Below are 19,374 nucleotides of genomic sequence, written 5' to 3'. Positions count from 1 at the left end.
TCTGCCTCCCAGTGTAAAGGTTCAAGAAGCCTATCCTTAGCATATGTAAAACGTGGGGGCGGGGCCTCCGGTCTCCGCATGGGGCAGGCTCCGCCCCCAACCCCTACCTCCAGCGCCTGGCTTCGCCAGACGGGACGGTCACTGGGGCTGGTTCTTTAGGAATGCGAGCGAGTTGCCGAGCAGAAACCCTCTCCGATAGGTAAGACCAGCCCCGGGAGGTGAGATACCCGGAGAAACACCCCGCCCCGCGCCAGCCCTCCCCGGTCGGGCCGCGGATGCGGGGACTGCGCTGGGGCGGCGCGCGGCACGGGCCTCGGCCCCGGCGGGCGGAGGGAGGGCCGCGCTCCCCGGAGCCGCCGCGCGCTGCGCTCCCTGCCGTCGCGCGGCCGGTACTCGCCCAAGGTTTGGCCTGAATTCCCTCTTTCAGCCATCTGGAAAAACAGATTAATTAAGACCTGGTATTTGGTGGAGGGCCAGCACCTCCCGTGGTGACAGACGAGTTCACAGATTTCAACTGGAAAAAAAACACCTTAGCACAGAATTACAAATCCCAATCCAAGAATGGCAGAAAAAGTCCTACAAGGGGACTTGGGAGTCAAAAGACCTGAAACTCTATTGAGACTACTTGAATTAAAGGAAAACATAACTGTACCTTATAGGAATTTTTCTGGAAGTGATACCCAAGTCATCAAAGAACATGTATCACAATTATTCGTTAAGTCAATGCCGCTGCTGTAAATGTGAGACAAGTTTGAGTTTGCGGAGAGTTTAAAGTTTGAAAAGAGTGAATGAAATACTCTTTTTAAGAAAAGACACAGAAGTGTTTTGCTCTCACCAATACTGGAAAACACTGGGGGCTTCTAAGGTGAAAGGTGTGTTTTCATTAAGGTATGTATTTTAAATAGACCAAAATATAGCTAACTTCCAAATACGTTTCTCTTCAAACTGTCTAGTAGTCGCTGAAATGGACAGAAACGCTGCTACATTGGCTCAGTCGTTGTTGGTTGTAGTTCAACAATGATTTCTCAAGGTTGGGTAAGGGTAAATGTTATTCAAGCATAAATATTCAAAGATGAATTTATTTGGCCTGCTGCCCATTAGCAGTTTAGGTTAGATTACCTACCACGTACCTTTCTGAACAAGGTTACTGTCTCTGAACTATGAGTGCCCAGCTGTGCTCATTCTGGTTGAATTTGTGCTCTGTGCCTCCGTGAGGAGCTGGGAAGGAGACTTTACTGAGGGCCTGATCTGTGCCAAGAACCAGACTGAGTGGTTCCTGAGTCTTCTTGTGACGTGGGTGTGATTATACGCATTTTAAAAGAAGGCTTGGAGAGGTTAAGGACATGCCAGACAGGGGTGGGGCTACATGAGCCTCAAACTACAAAGTCGTCTGCCTTTCCGCTGGACCACACCGGCCGCCAGGAACCCAGATCTGAGGAAGGGAAAAACAAATAAGCTTAAGGCTGGGAAGGTCAGCAGTGAGCTGTCAAAATATTGAAGGCGATTTGGTAATTTAACAACTATCAGCAAATCATTTCGATTCAGAGGAATAAACTGGAGGTTATTTGGATAGGCTAGGGGCACAGTGAATGGTAAAAAGTATTAAAATATAGTTTTCTGCAAAGAATAAAGTCTTGACTTTCATACAGACACAAAAAGAGTTTTATTAACTCAGTAATGAGAAAACTGGTTAGGCAGTTACAACCAGATCTAAGGAGAATCCAAAGAATGGGTATATTTATAGTTCAGGAATATTGAAATGGAAGAAAAACTGTTTTTTCTTGGGGGAGAGGGGAAGAGGGCTGTCCCTTCATTAGAGAGAAACATTCGCGTGTCTATAGACAAGAATGTGAAATATCACATTGCTATCAGTACAACAGTTTACAGAATTATAAAATAGCTCAAACAACATATAGGGAAGCACAGACTTTTCCCTACCCGCACCCACACCTGTCCACTTCACCAATTACCCACACTGCATTGCCGTGGGTAGATGTGGTTAGTTGGCTTTCTGTGTAAGCTGTCCCCCACTTTATTTCTTCAGCTGCCCCAGCAACACAGAGAATAAACAATTTGGGAGGGGAGGACTAATTCATTAGCAAATGTTCCATGCATACACAAAGGAATGATCTGACATAATGGAATACAAAGCGTGATTTTTAAAGATCACTCTTGAAATGGTTTTGACCAAAAGTGAAACTATGCCAGCCTGGATATTGAATGTGCGGACCTAATTCACACCCTCTGAAGTTCTGTGGAGTGCTTCATTTCATCAAAGTTTGTTTTTTGGGGAAGGGATAAGGTACATAAAGAATTATGAGTGGGAAATAGGTGGTAGGACTGTTTCTGAGATTCTAAGTCTCTTAATACCAAATTCTAGAGAAACTAAATTAGACTAGTACTAGCATTCAGGGGAAAGTATTTTTGAAATGTTTACCTCCGCGATTCTGTTGTAAAAAGATCTGAATCTGGTTCTGTATTTTTTTTTAAGTGAGATTCCAAAAAAGGCTGTGGAAGGCGGTGTATTCCAGTATAAAGCCCTCAGAAGTAGGTGGGCTTTGGTGTATAAAGCCATTACTCTGGACTGTCAATTCCAAAGCAGGACTTCTCAGACTCCAGTGAGAGCAAGGACTCCCTCCAGTGACAGCAGCTTGCAGCGGGAAGGAAAAGGAGTTGGATCTGAAGGTGGGACTTGCTTCTAGAAAGAAACTCATCATGGAAGGAACAGGTAACTCTTATTCTCTTTGTATTCTTTTGAACACTGTTATATGTGACCAGACTTCAAAAGTTTGTAGGTCTGTCCTAGCTTTAATTTATGGGCACTGTTGCCACTCTGAATTTTTTAGGATAGACTCAATTTCAAAGATGCTGTTCTGTTTCCAGATTAAATAGAGACCTTGCCTAGTGTTGAATTTGGAAAAACCATAGTCTAGACACCAATAGGAAAAGTCCAGGGCTTCAGGAAGCCTACCCAGTAAAATGTGTAAGGGGAGCAGTTAAGCATGTATTGTTTTTAATTGATATAATTTACATACAATATAAAATATGAATCTTTAGTTTGAGTCTTTATCATTGCATATACCCATGTAACTATGTCCCAACCAGCTCTAGGATGCTTTATCATCCCAGAAAGTTCTCTCATTCCCCTTACCAGTGAGTTCCCACCTGCCCCCATATATGTATCTCAGATATAACCACTGTTCTGATTTCTGATCGGAATCATACAGTATGTCATTTTTATATGTCTGACTTCTTTTTACACAACATAGTGTTTGAGATTCATTTGTTGTGTGCTGTGCATCAGTGATTTATTCCTTTTTTCCAGTCATCTTTATTGAGATCCAGTTTACAAATAATAAAATATACATTGTAAGTGTATAGTAAATGAATTTTCACAGGTGTGTGTCAATTTGTAACCCCACCACAATCAAGTTATAGAGCATTTTCATAGTCCAGAATGTTCCATTGTGCTCTATTGCATTCATTCCTTTCCTTATCTCCCACCCCAGGCAATAGTTGATTCAGTTTCTGTCACTGTAGATTAGTTTTGCTTGTTTTAGGACTCTATAGATATTAATGGAATCTTCCAGTTTTATGTGTGGATTCTTTGACGCAGCACAATGCTTTTTACACTCACCCATATTTTTGCAATAGTTCATTCCTTTTTATTGCTAATTCATTCAGTTGCTTAAATATACAATCTTTTTTATTCATTCACCTTTTAATGGACATTTTGGTTGCTTCCCATTTTTCCACAATTATGAATACATGAACATTCCTTTATAGATTGCCAAATGGTTTTCCAAAGAACTGATACTATTTCACATTCCCACATGCAATGTGTATGAATTTAGTTGCTCCGAATCCGCACCGGCATTAGTATGTTAGTCTTCTTGTACTTAGGCGTTCTAGTGGTTGTGAAATGTTCTCTCTCATTTTCCTTTCTGATTTCTTAATGGTTTTTCTTGATGAGCAGATACAGTTTTTTGATGAAATCCAGTTATCATTTTTTTTGCCTTTAAATTTAGTCCTTTCTATCATGTCAATGACATATTTGCTAATCCCTAGGTCACAAAAATCTGTTTTATTTTAGACAGTACTCTATGGCACTAGAGTTTATTATTATGTCAAATTTGTTTTCATGTGTAGAGGGAGGTAGAGGTCAGTAAAATTCATTTGAAATAAGATGAAGTCACAGCTAAAATATGAAAGCCTGTTAGGAATTGGTGAAACCACCCTCCCATCCTGATTTCGCAACAGAGGAATGAATAGTAATTAAGCGATTCCCTGGAGTTACTTCCCTGTGCCTTCCTCCAGTGTCACATTGCCTTGACTCAAGCAGACAGTATCCCTTCATTTGATTTGGATGTTTTACTTCAAGTTATAGTCCCTTTATTTTTGTAGAAAGTAGATGAAGAGATACAAGTAGTTTTATATTCTGTTTTCAGCAAAGAGCAAATATTTAGGTTTTGAATAATCGAACTTTTGGTTTGCTTCTGTCTGGCACTAGCGGTGTTGAATATCTAAAAGGTGGACCTTTTGGAAAATGTAACAAGTACTGGCCCTAATTATTTTTCAAAAGGCTTTGGGCCTTCAGGAGTGAAGCCAATTGCAAATGTCAGCTCTCTCAACCAGCTGTCCAAGTCCTTTGGAATTTAGAGGTTGTGAGATGCATGATTATCTAAAATTATCAGTCTCCTGCTCTGTTCTTTGAGATAGGTATTTGGGCTCCATATCAGGGACACTGGAGATTCTAGATACTTTTCTTCTAAATTATTGTCATCTCAGTTAATTCTGGCAGTATCTTCAAACGATTATGGGAGAGGATTTGATAAAACGATCCCTTCCCGCTAACCTAGTTCTGTGTACCCCAGGCTCTCTGTTGTGGGGAACTGTTGCAAACGCAGGTTTGGAGAAGGTCTTTGTTTGATCGAAGCATCTTGCCCTCTGCTTCAGGGAGCCCACAGCTTTGAAAGCTTTGGCTATGGGGGAATTCCATCTTCTGGGAGTGAGAGGAGGAATCTAATCAGCTAAGGTCCTTCTTGGCTGGGAATTCCACCCAGACCTCAAGAAGCCAGAAAGCCCACTGGTATGTAATAATTATTACCGCTCTTCCTTTTTAATAGTTGCCTGTCCTATGCAAATAAAAATATTTATGACCATAGAATTTTTATATATATACACTTATGCAAATGCACAGCCTATTGATTAAGAAACAGGACACTGTCGGTGCCTGAAATTTAGATAAGGTCCACACTGGCTTAGGCCCCATATAGTTCCCCCTGGCATAGATGAAGAATACCTGGACATTTTTATGTGCACAGATATGGAGAAGATTTAGTTCAGACAGTGAATGTACAAGATAAGACTAACTGAAAGTTTCCTTGTCCCCATCCATAGTTATAATAACAAATGATCTACTTTTACAGTCAATATAAGAGAAGTGGAGATATCAGAGACAGTATTATAAAGCAAAGAAACACTTATGACTATTATTAAAATGATGCACATTCAAACAGAATAAGATGGGGCCAGTTAGAAAGATTTAAGGGTATGGTTAAAGAACAATCAGAGGGGAAGAAGTCAATAATAAGGCAATAATTGGAACAAATTATTATTTATTATGAGATTTTTTAATAGTTACATTTATAAATTATGTATTATTATTCTTTACTAGAGGAAAAATTGAACTCTGAGACCAAGAGACTAGAAACATATAAGAGGTTGCATAAAAAGACTTTTTTCCAAGTAAAAGGAAGATTTTCCACTTTTTTCAAAACTTTTCTATAAAAAGAAAATCCAACAAATGTTTCCAGATGAGAACAGAAACAGTGAGAAGCTACCCCAGCCCCAATTTGGTCATAGACAAAAAACAAGTAAATCGTAGATGTTTTAGGAAATAAAGTAAAACAAAATGGGATTAACTCTGCTAGTAAGGGGATTGTCATTTAGAAAAAGGCTACAGCACCTCCACATAGCCTGGAGAAAGGGAAGCAGCAGCAAAAATATATGGCCTTCCAGAAATGGACCCAAATGAAGGATGGAAAGAAGCTGGAGACTTAACCATAGACTATTGCCGGGTCCTCGGTGGGACAGCTGTGGCTTTGAATGAAAAATAATCATTATTCCCCTCCCAGCAAAAAGAGATAGGAGTATTATCATTTTCAAAGTAATTTAGGTGGGTCACTTCCGATGCAAAGGCATTGACTGTCTTTGGGGTTCATTCCAGGTCACACTGGCTGGCTGGGAGCCCCAACATGGCACCTGGCCCTTTATGCCCAGGACCCCCATAATGTACCGCCCATGTGCACAGATAATGCAAGTAAGTCAGAAGCAAGCACCTTCTGGCTTACTGGGCAGGTAGAGGTGGTGGCAGCCGGGGCTGCCGTAGCTGTGGAGGGAAACAGGCCCACACTCAGCACCCACTTCTTTATCTACTTTTGCTCGCTAGCCCCGGTTCTCCCTCTGAAGAACCCTCCTACCCGTCCCAGCCCACCAAGGGAGGCTCTGTGATGGACTGAGCTGCTCCGCGTCTCTGCCAGCAGGAGTCGCTCATTCATTCGGTCTCTCTTGTTCCTTCTGGATCCTGTAGATTTCAAGTCATGATAGCCTGACAGGCTGACGTTTTGTCTCAAGAATGTCCTTTTCTTTTCCATCCTTTAAACAGACTGCCTACATAGCATTACTTGTACCTTTTTTTAAATGGTGATGGAGCACATGAGTAAGATGTGTGAATTACTACCACAGGAGCAACTTTTAAAGGGAGTATCTTATTTGGAAAGCACGGACAGGGAGAGGAGAAACAGCTTGCTGTCAGATGTGTCCACTTAGACAATCACCGCAATTCATGTCCTCAAATTAGAGTCAGTGAAGCAAAGGGATGTATAGGGTGTTCTTTAGGAGGAGGATACAATTAGGGCGTCAAAATTAATGATAAATAGGAGAATAGCAAAAGAGCAGTCTTTTTCAGGGTAGTGTTTTGCTGTGAAGTCTGTGGTCCCCCCAGACACAGCGGGTACTCCATGGTGACATCATCAAGTGTGCTTGTGAGGGGTGTGAGTAGATATTCAGTCCCATACTTGCCTCTGTGACTTCTAACCTAGGGACTCTGTCCCACAGAAAAGTATGATGTACGGTGTGATCACTTTTTTATGTATCTATATATTGATAACCCAAACAAAGTTTCAGGAAAAGAAAAACAGCCTTGCTCTGTGGTACATTTTTATATTTATTATCTTTTCTGCAACATTTAAAAACAATGCTGCTTGCAACCCACTAAATGTTTTGACACTCCCAATCTGAAAAGTGCTACTTGAAAATAAACTGCAATTGGAATTTCTGAGGATATGAGCAGGCATTCTCAACACAGTGTAAGAGGAAAGATTACTTGACCTCAGAATTAGAAAAACAGTCTAAACTAAATCCAGGTTCTAATGTTGATTAAATGTGAAAACTGGCACAAATCTTATTGCCTCTGGCCCCCATTTCCCCACCTACGAAAGATACCACTTCTGTCTCACAAAATTATCAAAGAAAGAGTAATTTTCAAAATGTAGAAATTACAGAGCTTGCAGAAGTAATTTGATCATCATAGTCATGATGCCAGAAAAGAGCAGGATCTCCCCCGAGTTGATAAGGTAAAAATAAAAAAAGATAGTGATCAGCACTTCCAAGAATCATGAGACCATTGGCCACCGTGGCCCACAGGCCCTCCCCACCTGCCTAGCCCCTAGCAAAGTTCCTGGATACGGGGCGGCCCACCCAGGTGACTCTCTCTTCTGGAGTGAGCATCGTCTTCCCTCTCCGCAGGCCACTTTCAAATTATAATTGCCCCTGGAAGCTCTGCGTAGGAAGCCATAATCTGTAGTATGAATGTGTTCACAGCAGCTCCTTCTTCCTTCCCTGCGAGGACAGATTAGGGTATGAGGACCAGGGGAGGAAGAAGGAGCGCTGGGGTGGGGCAGGGTGGAGCAGGTGGAAGCACCCTGAGGGGTGCCAGGGGCTCCTGGCTTCAGATCTCGGCGATGTGGTTTGAAGCCAGTTGTTGGACATTGTGGATCTCCCATATCTGTACTTGGGAATTGGAAATAATAGTATATATTATACTGTTATTCTGAAGATTTAATGAGATAATGCACCAAAGATATGTACGCTTTACAAAGTAAAGCTTGATCCAAAATGTGAAGGAATGCCGATTCCCTGTGTACGTGATGATCCACGTGCTTTCCAATATAGCCACCTTAACTTAAGGGTTTTTTGTTTTGTTCTGTTTTATGTTTTCTCCTGTGCAGTGACAAAGGATCCTCCACTGGACTTTTTGTCTGGAGTTTGAATTTCAAGCACATTTATTTCTGGGTTAAGAACAGAGTAGGAAGTGTGAATTAGCTACCTGCCCCCACTGAGTAGTGTGTAACTGAAGACTTGGAGAGGAAATTGGACCCGTCATAAAGAAAAATGGAACAACACCCTAAGAGGCAATGCCTCTCATTCCCAACATAGAGTTAGCACCACTGTGGAAAAGGGACACAGTACAGGAAAGTGGTCAAGTCAAATCTTTATCTAGTTTAATTTTTTAAATTACAGAATGATAAATTCTCAGATCGGTGACACCTAACAAAAGTATGTTGGATGTCTGTGTTAGGCACTAAGGGATAGTCTCATGGAGAGATACATGTGTAATTAAATTCATGCCATCCAATGTATTAAAGATTTCAGAGTCACAGTGCAAAATAGAGTGTGCAGATAACAGAGGGCTTGATCAACTTTTTGTTCTCTTGGGTTTGTCCTCTCAGAAGGACAAACATTTTTACCTTCCACACATGCACCAGCAATTCACTAGCTGATGTCCTTACTTACTTTTAGATAGTGGCCTTTGGTTCATCTTTTATTAGCTACCCATTACTGAGTGTTTGCGGTGAAGAATGCTCAAGAAATGTGACTACCCTGAGCTGCAGTGCATAAGAAATGCATTGAAAAAGGAGAGTTTGACCAGCTCACCCAAGGAGGGTCACCTAAGAGCAGCTCCTTACTCACCTTCTCATGTCAACTGCATATATATATATGAACCTTTCATAAGGCATTTAGAAATCAGTTTTCATTACATCCAACATGCCAAAAAAGAATAACCATCTTTGTTAATTTTGACTTTGTTTCCATTTGATCAGCCGTGGATGTTTTCCGAATCTCACCGAGCCATTCCTGGATTTATCCCACTGTGACCCTCTGCCTGTTCGGATTCTTCTCCATGTTAAAACCCTCAGAACCCTTCCTTATCCCGTATTTATCTGGACCAGACAAAAACCTGACCAGTGCAGAGGTAAATCAATCTACATGCTTATCTTAATATGGTTTAATTTTATAGGATTTGAACAAGGACATAGAATTAGTATTTTATTCAACTTGAGATAAGATTATCACATGGACCTCAATGAATCCCATTTTCAAACTCTTCCTTCCTCACACTTTCAAAACACTCTCCATGTGTAACAAATATTTTAACTTTTATGGAGTTCTAACGTTAGTCTTAATGCATAGGAACATTTCTGGTCTCCACTGATTCTGTTACACTAATCCCAAAATAAAATCCCTGCCAGGCACAGGATCTAGTCTTCTAATAAACTTTCAGGCTGCTGAGTTATAACCAAGACCTAATAAAGATTGTGCCATTTCTTGAGGACATCTTACTCAGTTTTGAAAAGCTGTTAACTAACAGGTGAGACATTAGCAGCTTTATCTCCCAATTTATCTTCCCTGAAAGGTCAAATTATCTTCCTTAGAAATCCATGTCTTTTTTCACAAGTAGAATAAGAAAAGGCACTGGTCCAGCAGGAGAGTTATCCTGAACTGGTTTTGTAACCTCCATCCGTAGCTATGAAAACACTGCAGAGTGCGTGGCTTCCTTTGGAGGGCTCATCGCTGCTCGTTAATTTGGTGATGAGGTGGTAAGAATGAAGGCAAGCTTGCTGCCCTGTGGTTGAATTGCTTAGCAACAACTCTGTTTCAGAGTTTTCCAGATGGAAGCATGTCACAATTCGGAGAAAACAAAGGACAGACATGGGTCCAAAATCAGCCTGTGACCCCCCCTGGGGGCTTGCTCCTGTGACCACCATGGACCAGTCAGGGAACCCATCCTCTGAGGGGCCGCTCAGCGAGACCAGGCTTTCAGATCACTGAACATCTCCCTCGTCATTGATGTTTGGACCCCCCACCAAGGTAGCTGTAGAGGGGCACAGAACAAATGCTAGTGTCACCGAGCTGCACCTGCCTCATTCATGACCCCAAATCAACAGCTTTGTCAGGCTTTTCTCTCTATGAGTGGACATTGAGGTTGCATGCGTGTCTGACTCAGTGCATTAAATGACCCATATTCATTTGAAGCCAGAATGGGGTAAGCAGAGATTAATCAGAACTGGAGGGAAAATGGTTTGGAAGCCCAGCAAATGTGCCCAGGAAGGAAATTCAATGCTTTACTTGTTCCCACTTGGTAATTCTGTAAGCTTGTTTACTCTAGCTATCTTCACATGTGTTCATCCACACTTTGACGATGTTTTACATAGTGATGGATCAAATAAAGATAAAGGTTGCTGGATTCTTCTAATATTATGGTCACTTTATCTAATGTTAATCCATGAACAAGGAGGTAATGGTATTTTTTAAGAGCCTGAAAAACCAGAAATGTCTGTTGAACAATTTTCAAGTAGTTTACTCAAATGTACATGCTGTTTAAATTTAATATAGTTCAGATTGCACATTAAGACAATATATTCTTCTACTAGGATGCACATAAGCATATACATTGGAATTTTTGGGAGCAGGGGGAACTGTTTTCCTCGCTGTTTCCTTGAAAATCAGTTCTCTATTGTACTCTTCCATAATATGAAGAATCTCCTATCTGATGGGATGCAGAATTTGATACTGGGCAGGCCAGATGTGCCTTACCTACCAAAGGTACATACCTACGAAAGGTAACTCTCTTCACTTCCTGGTGCCTCATGGTCACACTATCCATTTTTTCAATTTCATAGATCACAAATGAGATCTTTCCCATTTGGACGTACTCTTACCTGGTCCTGCTCCTCCCTGTGTTTATCCTCACCGATTACATCCGCTACAAGCCAGTCATCGTCCTACAAGGGATTAGCTTCATCATCACCTGGCTGCTGCTGCTGTTTGGCCAAGGAGTGAGGGCCATGCAGGCTGTGGAGTTCTTCTACGGAATGGTCTCCGCCACCGAGGTGGCCTACTATGCCTACATCTACAGCGTGGTCAGCCCCGAGTACTACCAGCGAGTGAGTGGCTGCTGCAGGAGTGTCACGCTGGTGGCCTACACGGCGGCCTCAGTGCTGGCCCAACTCTTGGTCTCCCTGGCCAACCTGTCGTACTTTTACCTCAATGTCATAACCTTGGCCTCTGTGTCCGTGGCCTTTCTTGTCTCACTTTCTCTACCGATGCCTAAGAAAAGCATGTTTTTTCATGCAAATCCCAGCAAAGAAGCTCCTCCAAATCCACCAGGAAAGGATGCTTTCTTAGAGGGACCTCCCAAGGATCAGGGACCAGTCTGCCAGGGACTATTCACCATTTCAGGCAACTTGGATGATGACCAGCTGAGCAGCCCGAAGCCAAGAAACATAGCTTTGAGAGCTTTTGTGCAATGGTTCCAAGATTTGAAGGCGTGCTACTCCTCAAAGCATCTTTTTTACTGGTCCCTGTGGTGGGCTTTTTCCACAGCAGGTTTTAACCAGGTTTTGAACTATGTTCAAATCCTGTGGGATTACAAGGCACCATCATCCCAAAATTCTTCCATCTATAACGGGGCAGTAGAAGCTATTGGAACCTTTGAAGGTAAATAAACATTGATTTATCTTCCTTTGATGGTCTCACTCCCACTCAGTTCATGTCTCCCATTGAGAAACTTATGTATGCTGGTAAATTAGCTCTGTTAAGAAGGCATGCCAATCTTTTTTTTTGGAAGGGAAGGCATGGGAGTAGAAAAAGAGGACCATGACACTTCTATTTCATGTGGCATAGCTATAATGAGTAACTTAAGCTCAGGAGTAACCGCCCAACAATTATACTCTTGCCAGATTCCTAGGATTCCAGTTCATCAGGACGAAGAATGTTAATAATATCCCCTGGTCTTCCGTGATTGTTTTCAATATCAAATGGAAAATAGGCATCTTATATATAAAGAGTTTTATTATTTTAGAAAGTAAATTGAGCTGTTAAGCCTTCCGAATTGTCACTGGAAGACCTTGTTTATAAAGGATTTGCTTTAGTGCCTGCCTTTAACAATCCTAGGCTACACACCAAAAATCTTCTAAAGTAACTTTCTTAAGAGATTTAAATGAGAAGTAGAAGGTATCTTAGAGTCAGTATTTTAGTATCAGAAGGAAATCTGCCACTGAAGTTTATTCTACAATAAATATTTATGTCCTGGTAAATGGAGACTTAAATGCAAATGAGACTTAGAAGATAGTTTTTAGAAAGCAGGAGATTTCTACACCCTCATGTACAAAAAATTTCTGAAAACCCATGTCGTGCCCTGTTTATTATTGTCTTCCTTTTGGGAGGCTTCAGTTTAACTACTGCAACCCAGGACTGTGCTAGACTCGATTAACTGAAATTATTTCTCTACACTCCGAATTCTAGTGGGGGGTATAATTTTATTTCCTTTGTAGTAATGGTTCTTTACTAGTTGACATGAGGAAAAGTTAATCAAATGTCAGTGAACTGAAACATAAATACCTTTCATTTTGTTGAAGAGAACTATGATTACTAACTCTAAATACAGTCAGTTATTCAATCTCCTAAACTCTGCAAGTCAGTATAAGTCTATTCATCCAAAACCCCAAGTAAATTAGGCCAGATCTTGAAAACATCAAGATGGACCCTAGAAATAAGATTAATATTAATAAAGATTAATAATAAGACTAAAATGTACCACCCAACACAACAGATCTGTTACCCATCACTGAAAAGAACTTCATGATAAAAAAATGATAAAGGCAGCAGAGATGCACTGGCCAGGTGTGCTATCAAAGCATTTGTTTCATCTTTTTCTCTCTCTGCTCTTAACATGTCATATTAAGTGACTGAGCTATGTATCATTTTTCCCTACTCTGCTGTGGTTAGGAACCTTCCTGGCCCCTCTGCACAGCACAGTGCTTGGCATGTAGTTGGTGCTAATTAAAAAGTGTGAGGACTAAATGAAAGAACAGGAAGTAAAGAGATCAGCCAAACGAAAACATGGTTAAGAAAAGGATAAATCCACAGTTAGGTGGATCTGCTATTTTTGGGATAGCAATATATTCGCCTTTTAGGATTACCTAATACCTGAGTTTTATTTAAGAGAGCATGTTGGTATTTCCCAGGAGCAGTCACTGTGTCTGATCTTCTTTACTGCTTCTTTCTCAGGGGCCGTGGCTGCCTTTGCAGTGGGCTATGTGAAAGTCAACTGGGATCTACTGGGAGAGCTGGCCCTGGGGATCTTCTCAGTTGTCAACGCAGGCTCTCTATTTCTCATGCATTATGCAGCCAACATCTGGGCATGCTATGCTGGCTACTTGATATTCAAGTCCAGCTATATGCTTCTTATAACCATAGCAGTGTAAGTATTACCAACCATTTCTTTCCACTCCTGAAACTAAGCCATTGTCTCTTTTCTGTGTTCCTATAGTTCTTTTAAGAACTTCAGAGGGGCTTTTAATCAATTGCAATATTAGGTGTTGACTACTTCATATTAAATTAGACACAATTAGTGCCATCTGTTCATTTAACTATTTGTCCTCCAAATATTGCTAAGATTAGTTACCAAGGAAAAAAGTCTGTAGGTTCATAAACCAAAAGCAATGATACACTATCAGGTTGTGATTTTTATTTCAAGCAATTTGCCATAACAAGGTAGGGGGCAACCTGGTTTTGAATGATTAAGTTTAGATTTCATCATCCCTAATTTCACTTTCCAGGCATATACTTTTGTGTGAAACAAAGTATTCTCAACAAGTTATAAAAAGTTGCATACTGAAAAAAACAGATGCAAAGATTACAAGAAACTGCAAATTGCAGAAATTACTTTTTTTACTTAAAAGCATTTGGTCCCATATAAAAGTGCAGAGAAAGCTGACAATGGGAATTGGGCTTTGGTATCAATCAAAAGAGATTAGAAACATTTGAATTTCAAATCACATGAAAGAAGTCGAGCCAAAAGCTTTATTAAATTTTGGTTTTTAATTTGTGAAAAATGCTTGATAAGTAATTGACAAAACACAGAAATATAAGCACCCTGGGAAAGGTCATGATACAAAGGAAAGAGATTAAACTTGTTTATTTTTTATAAGCAAGTTGTTTTTTATTTTCACTGACATGTGTCAGTTTAATGACTCAAACTTATATGTCTTGAGTTTTCTTTTTTGTAATGTTACGGTAGGATTACATTATTTCTTTTCATTTTAAGAATAGTCAGAACCCACAGCCTTGCACCTGCCTTCCAAGGAAGAAGTCTAACATACATTTGCCAGTCTTTCAGAAGTATTTTATAAGAAGATTTCAGAATCTATATAATTATTAATTGTAATAAATAAGTTATATCATTATTTTAAAAAATGAATTACAGACTCAATTGTGCAACCAGTCATGGTCTGGATCTTCCAAAGAATAAGTCACCTACAAAACTTTGAAACTGTTAATATAATTAACAATTAAAGAAGCATAACTCTCCAAAAAAAGTCCTTAGATTGGGTGTTGCTTGCATTTTCATAAAAATTCACTGTGAATCAGTATCTAAAATCAGATCTCATGCAGTCTTCTCAAGTCATGATAACTGAGAACATTTAGGGGTAAGTTCTGGAAGAATTAAATTGGATAGGAGGAATTTTGCCATATTTCCTTTAACTGTATTTTCACTCAGCCCTTAACTGTATTTTTAACTCCCTTTCCTTGCCTGTTGGTCTATACTGGAGGAGATTTGGGTAAAAATTGCTGTTAACAAGACACTGCTTTCTCTTCAGTTCCTGTCTTTTAAAGATAAGATCTTTGTATGTTCCTGTCAAAAACCATATTCAATGTTTCATGCTAGATTTCAGATCGCAGTTAATCTGGGTGTGGAGCGCTATGCCCTGGTGTTTGGGATCAACACCTTCATTGCCCTGGTGATCCAGACCATCATCACTGTGATTGTAGTGGATCCGAGAGGACTCAACCTGCCAGTCAGCATTCAGGTAACCTGCAGTATTTTTGTTCTCCTGCTCATGTTGCTGGGGGAATGTAGAATAACTAGGTCATTGCAAAAGTTTTTTCAAGCTGAACGACTTTCAGTATTTAATTTCTTGGATTTCTTGGCGAGGCAAGTTTTAAAATAAGCATTTCCTTAATTAGCACACTGTAACACACCAAGTAGGTCTTGAGCGATCCTCACAATCGGTTAGCACTACGGGAACCACTGGCTCCTCACCAGGTAACACTCTTGCCACTGTGTCTCCCATATGTTTCTTCTTCCTCCTAACATCCGGTTACGAGGTTTGCTGAGATTCAGCTAGAAAGAGGTACATGGCCGCAGAACTCAGTTCCTCTTCCCGCACTACGCTGAGGACTGAAAATTAGCCCAATTTCACCTTTTACATATAGATCTGAAGAAGAGGGATAAGGCAGGTAAGCAGTAACCTCAGTGTCTAAGATTCATTCTTGGAGACGTTACGTATAGCATCGCAGTGTCTTCCAAAGATAGACACAGAGATCGGTGGGATTTAGTGTTTTCTCACTACTGGTGATGTTAGGAAAGATTTGAAGCCACGTAACCCTGGGTCCCGAGCATTCTTAAGTTACTGCGTTTCTCACACTTTGATATTTGATTCTTCTAAGATGGAAGACGAAGGTATTGCACAAATCTAAATAACCTGTATTAAGATCCTAAGTCTCAATTACCCTATAATCCAAGCAAATCAACAAAGTCACTATGTATTATCAATGGCACAGATGGTTGTATTTTATGTGTTGTTTATTAATTCTATTTGTTTTTCTCCAGTTTTTAGTTTATGGAAGTTATTTTGCATTCATTGCTGGCATTTTCCTAATGCGAAGCATATACATTATCTGCTCAGCCATATGCCAAAATAAAGTGCAGAGCTCTGCCGGAAGTCAGAATCCAGATGGCCCACACTCAGAACACTCAGAGGGACCAAGGAAAGTCACTATGGGAACAAGGCTCTAACCTTGTGTCAACCACTATCCTCTGAGCAAGGACACTCTGCTTGTCACAAGTCACTGAGTACCATAAATTGACGCACTTCACAAATCTGGATCCCAATGAACCTTTCAAAGCCACAACAGAATCTCAGCTTTAGACCAGGTATCTGTGTGCTCAGTTGAACTGAGAACAGCCAACAGAGCCCATCACCTCAAATAACCCATGTTGGGGACTCCGTGAATAGCAAGAACTGGAAGATTCTGGTTTTGATTTCTTGGAAGGGCATGCAAATGGCACGGAAACAATGAGAAAATTTCAGCCTTCCTGGAATTGAGGGTCCCCATTAGTGAGCAGAAATACTAATGCAACTGATCCTTTTGCATGGTGTAAATATTTACTTGATGTTACCAAAATAGGCAACACATGGAACATTTTTTTATCACAGAAGCCATTTTCCTTCTTCTTCCATTAAGTGTATTTCTATATAACTTGCAGTATTCTGAGAGAACTACAAGGTTTGGTCTCATTTCTAAGGACTCCTCTTTAAGCCTGATAACATAGAATTATTTACAAACTATTATTTAATAATCTCAGCACTTAATTTTTTCATGATTACTTTTCATTTTGAGCCTTATTGTTGAAACTCTACCTCAGGAGTAGCTCCCGACATTCCTGTGTGTCCACAGAATGACACGCATGTCAGTTTGTAGCAGTCCTAGGAGAGGCAATGAGCTTTCTCCCCACCCTGACTCCAGATGGGTGTTTTAATGCTATGTCAGTGAAGTGTTCGTCTAAAACAGAGAAACTGAAGTAGAAATTTTCAGGGGTTTCTAGAAGCATTCATAAATAAGAATGGGGGCAGGGGACATGAATTTTTAAATGGCAGTGATTGTGCCAAATAAAATAATGTGTGCAAAATATTAAAGGGCCTTTCTAATTTTTTGATGACTTGTGTTAAAAATTACCTGAGTTTGTCCTTTGACTTCAACAGAGGACCCACTGAGAAGTCTGCCATGGGAGTAAAGAATCCTGGTTCAAGGTTTATGTTTCAAATATACTTTTCTCCAAATCCTAAAATTCAGTCACTGGATTAAAAATAAAGTCAGCCCAAAAGCTAACACTTACTTAATGGAGAAAATTAATGACATTCCTACTTACATCAAAAGCAATGGAAGGATGACCACTCTTATCATTCATATTTAACTAGTGATATTAGCCAACACAATTAGACAAGCAAAAAAATGAGAAGTCAAAAATTGCACAGGAGGAAGCAAAACTGTCACTATTCCTAGTATATACCCAAGAGACTTAACTAAAAACCGAGATAATAGTACAAAAGGATAGTATATAAAAACCAGCAGCCTTCATGATACAACAACCATTTAGAAGATATAGAAGTAAAAAACCCTATCTATAATAGAACAAAAATAATACAAAAATAATTATATTAATCTATTTAATAATACAATAAATGTATAAGACATATGAATATGCCTGAAAACACTTTTGAGAACTATGAAATAATCCCTAAACAAATGGGAAAACCTATCTTGATTAGGAAGAAAAAGTATATAAAGACATCAGTCCTAAATAAATTTATAAGTTAGATTCCTATCCCAATAGTTTTTTTTTTTTAATAACTAGTATGAGTGAGTCTAAATTTTTTTTGGAAAATTAAAGAAAAACCAAGAAAATGTTTTTCAACTAGAAAAATGAGATTAAATTATTTGCAAGGAAAAACTCCTACTCTAAACTCTTTATTCCAGTAACATAGGAGCATGATGAGACAGTCCAAAGCAACAGAGCAGAAACTTCTGAAGTAGTCCTTAATTCACATGGGATTTTAGACTGTGATAAAGATAGCATTTCATGCAAGAAGAAGAAAATTGGAACAATTTTTAAAATTGGGACATTTTTTTTCCCAAAGGAAAGCCTAACTTGAACCCAAGAATGCTAGAATAACTCTATCAATATATAATGTATATGCATCCATATGCAAATTAAGAAAATTGAAACTACAAAAGTACTAGAAGAAAACAACTGTTTTTTAATCTCAAACCTTCCTAAAGTGACATAAAACCTAGAAGTCATATAAAAGTTAATTGACAGCGTGAAACTAAACTTGTACATTGAAGGAAAAATAGTATGAGCAAAAGAAAAATGATAATCCGGAGGAAATGTTGCAAGTCATCTAAGCTACTTTCCCCAGTTTATAAAGAACCAATACAAATTGATCAGAAAAAGGTAAATAACCTGATAGAAAAATGGGCAAAGGATGTGAACAAGGAATTCAAAGAAAGGGAAATAGAAAGAGCTCGGACACACAAAAGAGGCTTGAATTAACTAGAATGTTAAGTATCTAAGAGAAACGTATATTAAAGCTAAAATAAGATACCATTTTTCACCTGTCACATTAGAAAATAATACGAAAGTGTGACAATACACTTTGCTCTGTGGGGATGGGTCAGCAAGCAGTCTGCAAGATTGCTACTGGAAGTATAAATTTCATTGCTACAACGGAAGATTTGGCATTTTCAAAATCACAAATGTGTGTTTCCACGTACAGATTTCCTCGATAGAAATATATGCTTCCAATATACTTGCACACCTGGGAATTATATAAAAGGTTTTTCATTACAGCATTGTTTCAAAGCACAAACTTTATGAAATGGGGATAAGGAAAATATGCAATGGTACACCAGTATATTCATTTGGAATAATATTAACTAGATAAAAATGAGGAATATCTTTACACAGTGTTAAAGGGCTCTAAAATATACTGATTAATAGAAAAGTCAAGTGTCAAAATAATAGTGAATGAAACAGCTGATCATTTGTGTCCACATGAAAGAAAAATATCTGTATTGGCTTATATGCACATACAATTTTCTTGAAGGACAAACAAAACTAGTAACAATGATTACCTGCTGTGGGGTGATGGGAAATGGGAGGGAGATGTCTTCTTTTCATGAATTTTGATGTTGATACCACATGAAGTACTCATTACCCAATTAAAGTGCTAATTTTTGAAAAGTGTTTAACCTCTTGGGAAATAAATTAGCATTGAAGAATAAGGAGCTGGAGGTTTTTTTAATATTCTCTGTATGTAACCATTCTAATGTGTTTATATTTTTTGCTATATTCATGAATAACTAAATGTGATTTATAATTAAAAGGAACAAATGCAGAAGAAA

At 39.4% G+C, this 19,374-nt stretch overlaps 1 protein-coding gene across 3 annotated transcripts; it reads left to right on the top strand.

The window, feature by feature from the left end:
- The first annotated feature begins 90 nt into the window (after positions 1-90).
- Positions 91-17,105, top strand: SLC19A3 (solute carrier family 19 member 3). 3 transcript variants are annotated; one of them, XM_036997838.2, is made up of 7 exons: positions 91-199; positions 2,492-2,728; positions 9,165-9,316; positions 11,025-11,841; positions 13,414-13,606; positions 15,074-15,215; positions 16,019-17,105. In XM_036997838.2, the coding sequence occupies exons 2-7, from the start codon at positions 2,716-2,718 to the stop codon at positions 16,202-16,204; spliced, it is 1,503 nt and encodes a 500-aa protein (XP_036853733.1). In that variant the 5' UTR covers positions 91-199; positions 2,492-2,715; the 3' UTR covers positions 16,205-17,105. The 3 variants fall into 3 exon arrangements, with proteins under 3 accessions (XP_036853733.1, XP_036853734.1, XP_073074138.1); XM_036997839.2 differs by lacking the exon at positions 91-199 and adding an exon at positions 683-888; XM_073218037.1 differs by lacking the exons at positions 91-199; positions 2,492-2,728 and adding an exon at positions 4,943-5,089.
- Positions 17,106-19,374: the final 2,269 nt, after the last annotated feature.

Source organism: Manis javanica, chromosome 12, assembly GCF_040802235.1.
Source record: "Manis javanica isolate MJ-LG chromosome 12, MJ_LKY, whole genome shotgun sequence".
Lineage (NCBI taxonomy): Eukaryota > Metazoa > Chordata > Mammalia > Pholidota > Manidae > Manis > Manis javanica.
The sequence above is the reverse complement of the archived record's forward strand: the minus strand, read 5'-3'. Positions and strand labels throughout refer to the sequence as shown.

Excerpts from the sequence above, each read along its gene's own strand:
- SLC19A3 (XM_036997838.2), top strand. Across the intron at positions 9,317-11,024 it reads AAAACCTGACCAGTGCAGAG|ATCACAAATGAGATCTTTCC; the intron begins GTAAATCAATCT and ends TCAATTTCATAG. Across the intron at positions 15,216-16,018 it reads ACCTGCCAGTCAGCATTCAG|TTTTTAGTTTATGGAAGTTA; the intron begins GTAACCTGCAGT and ends GTTTTTCTCCAG.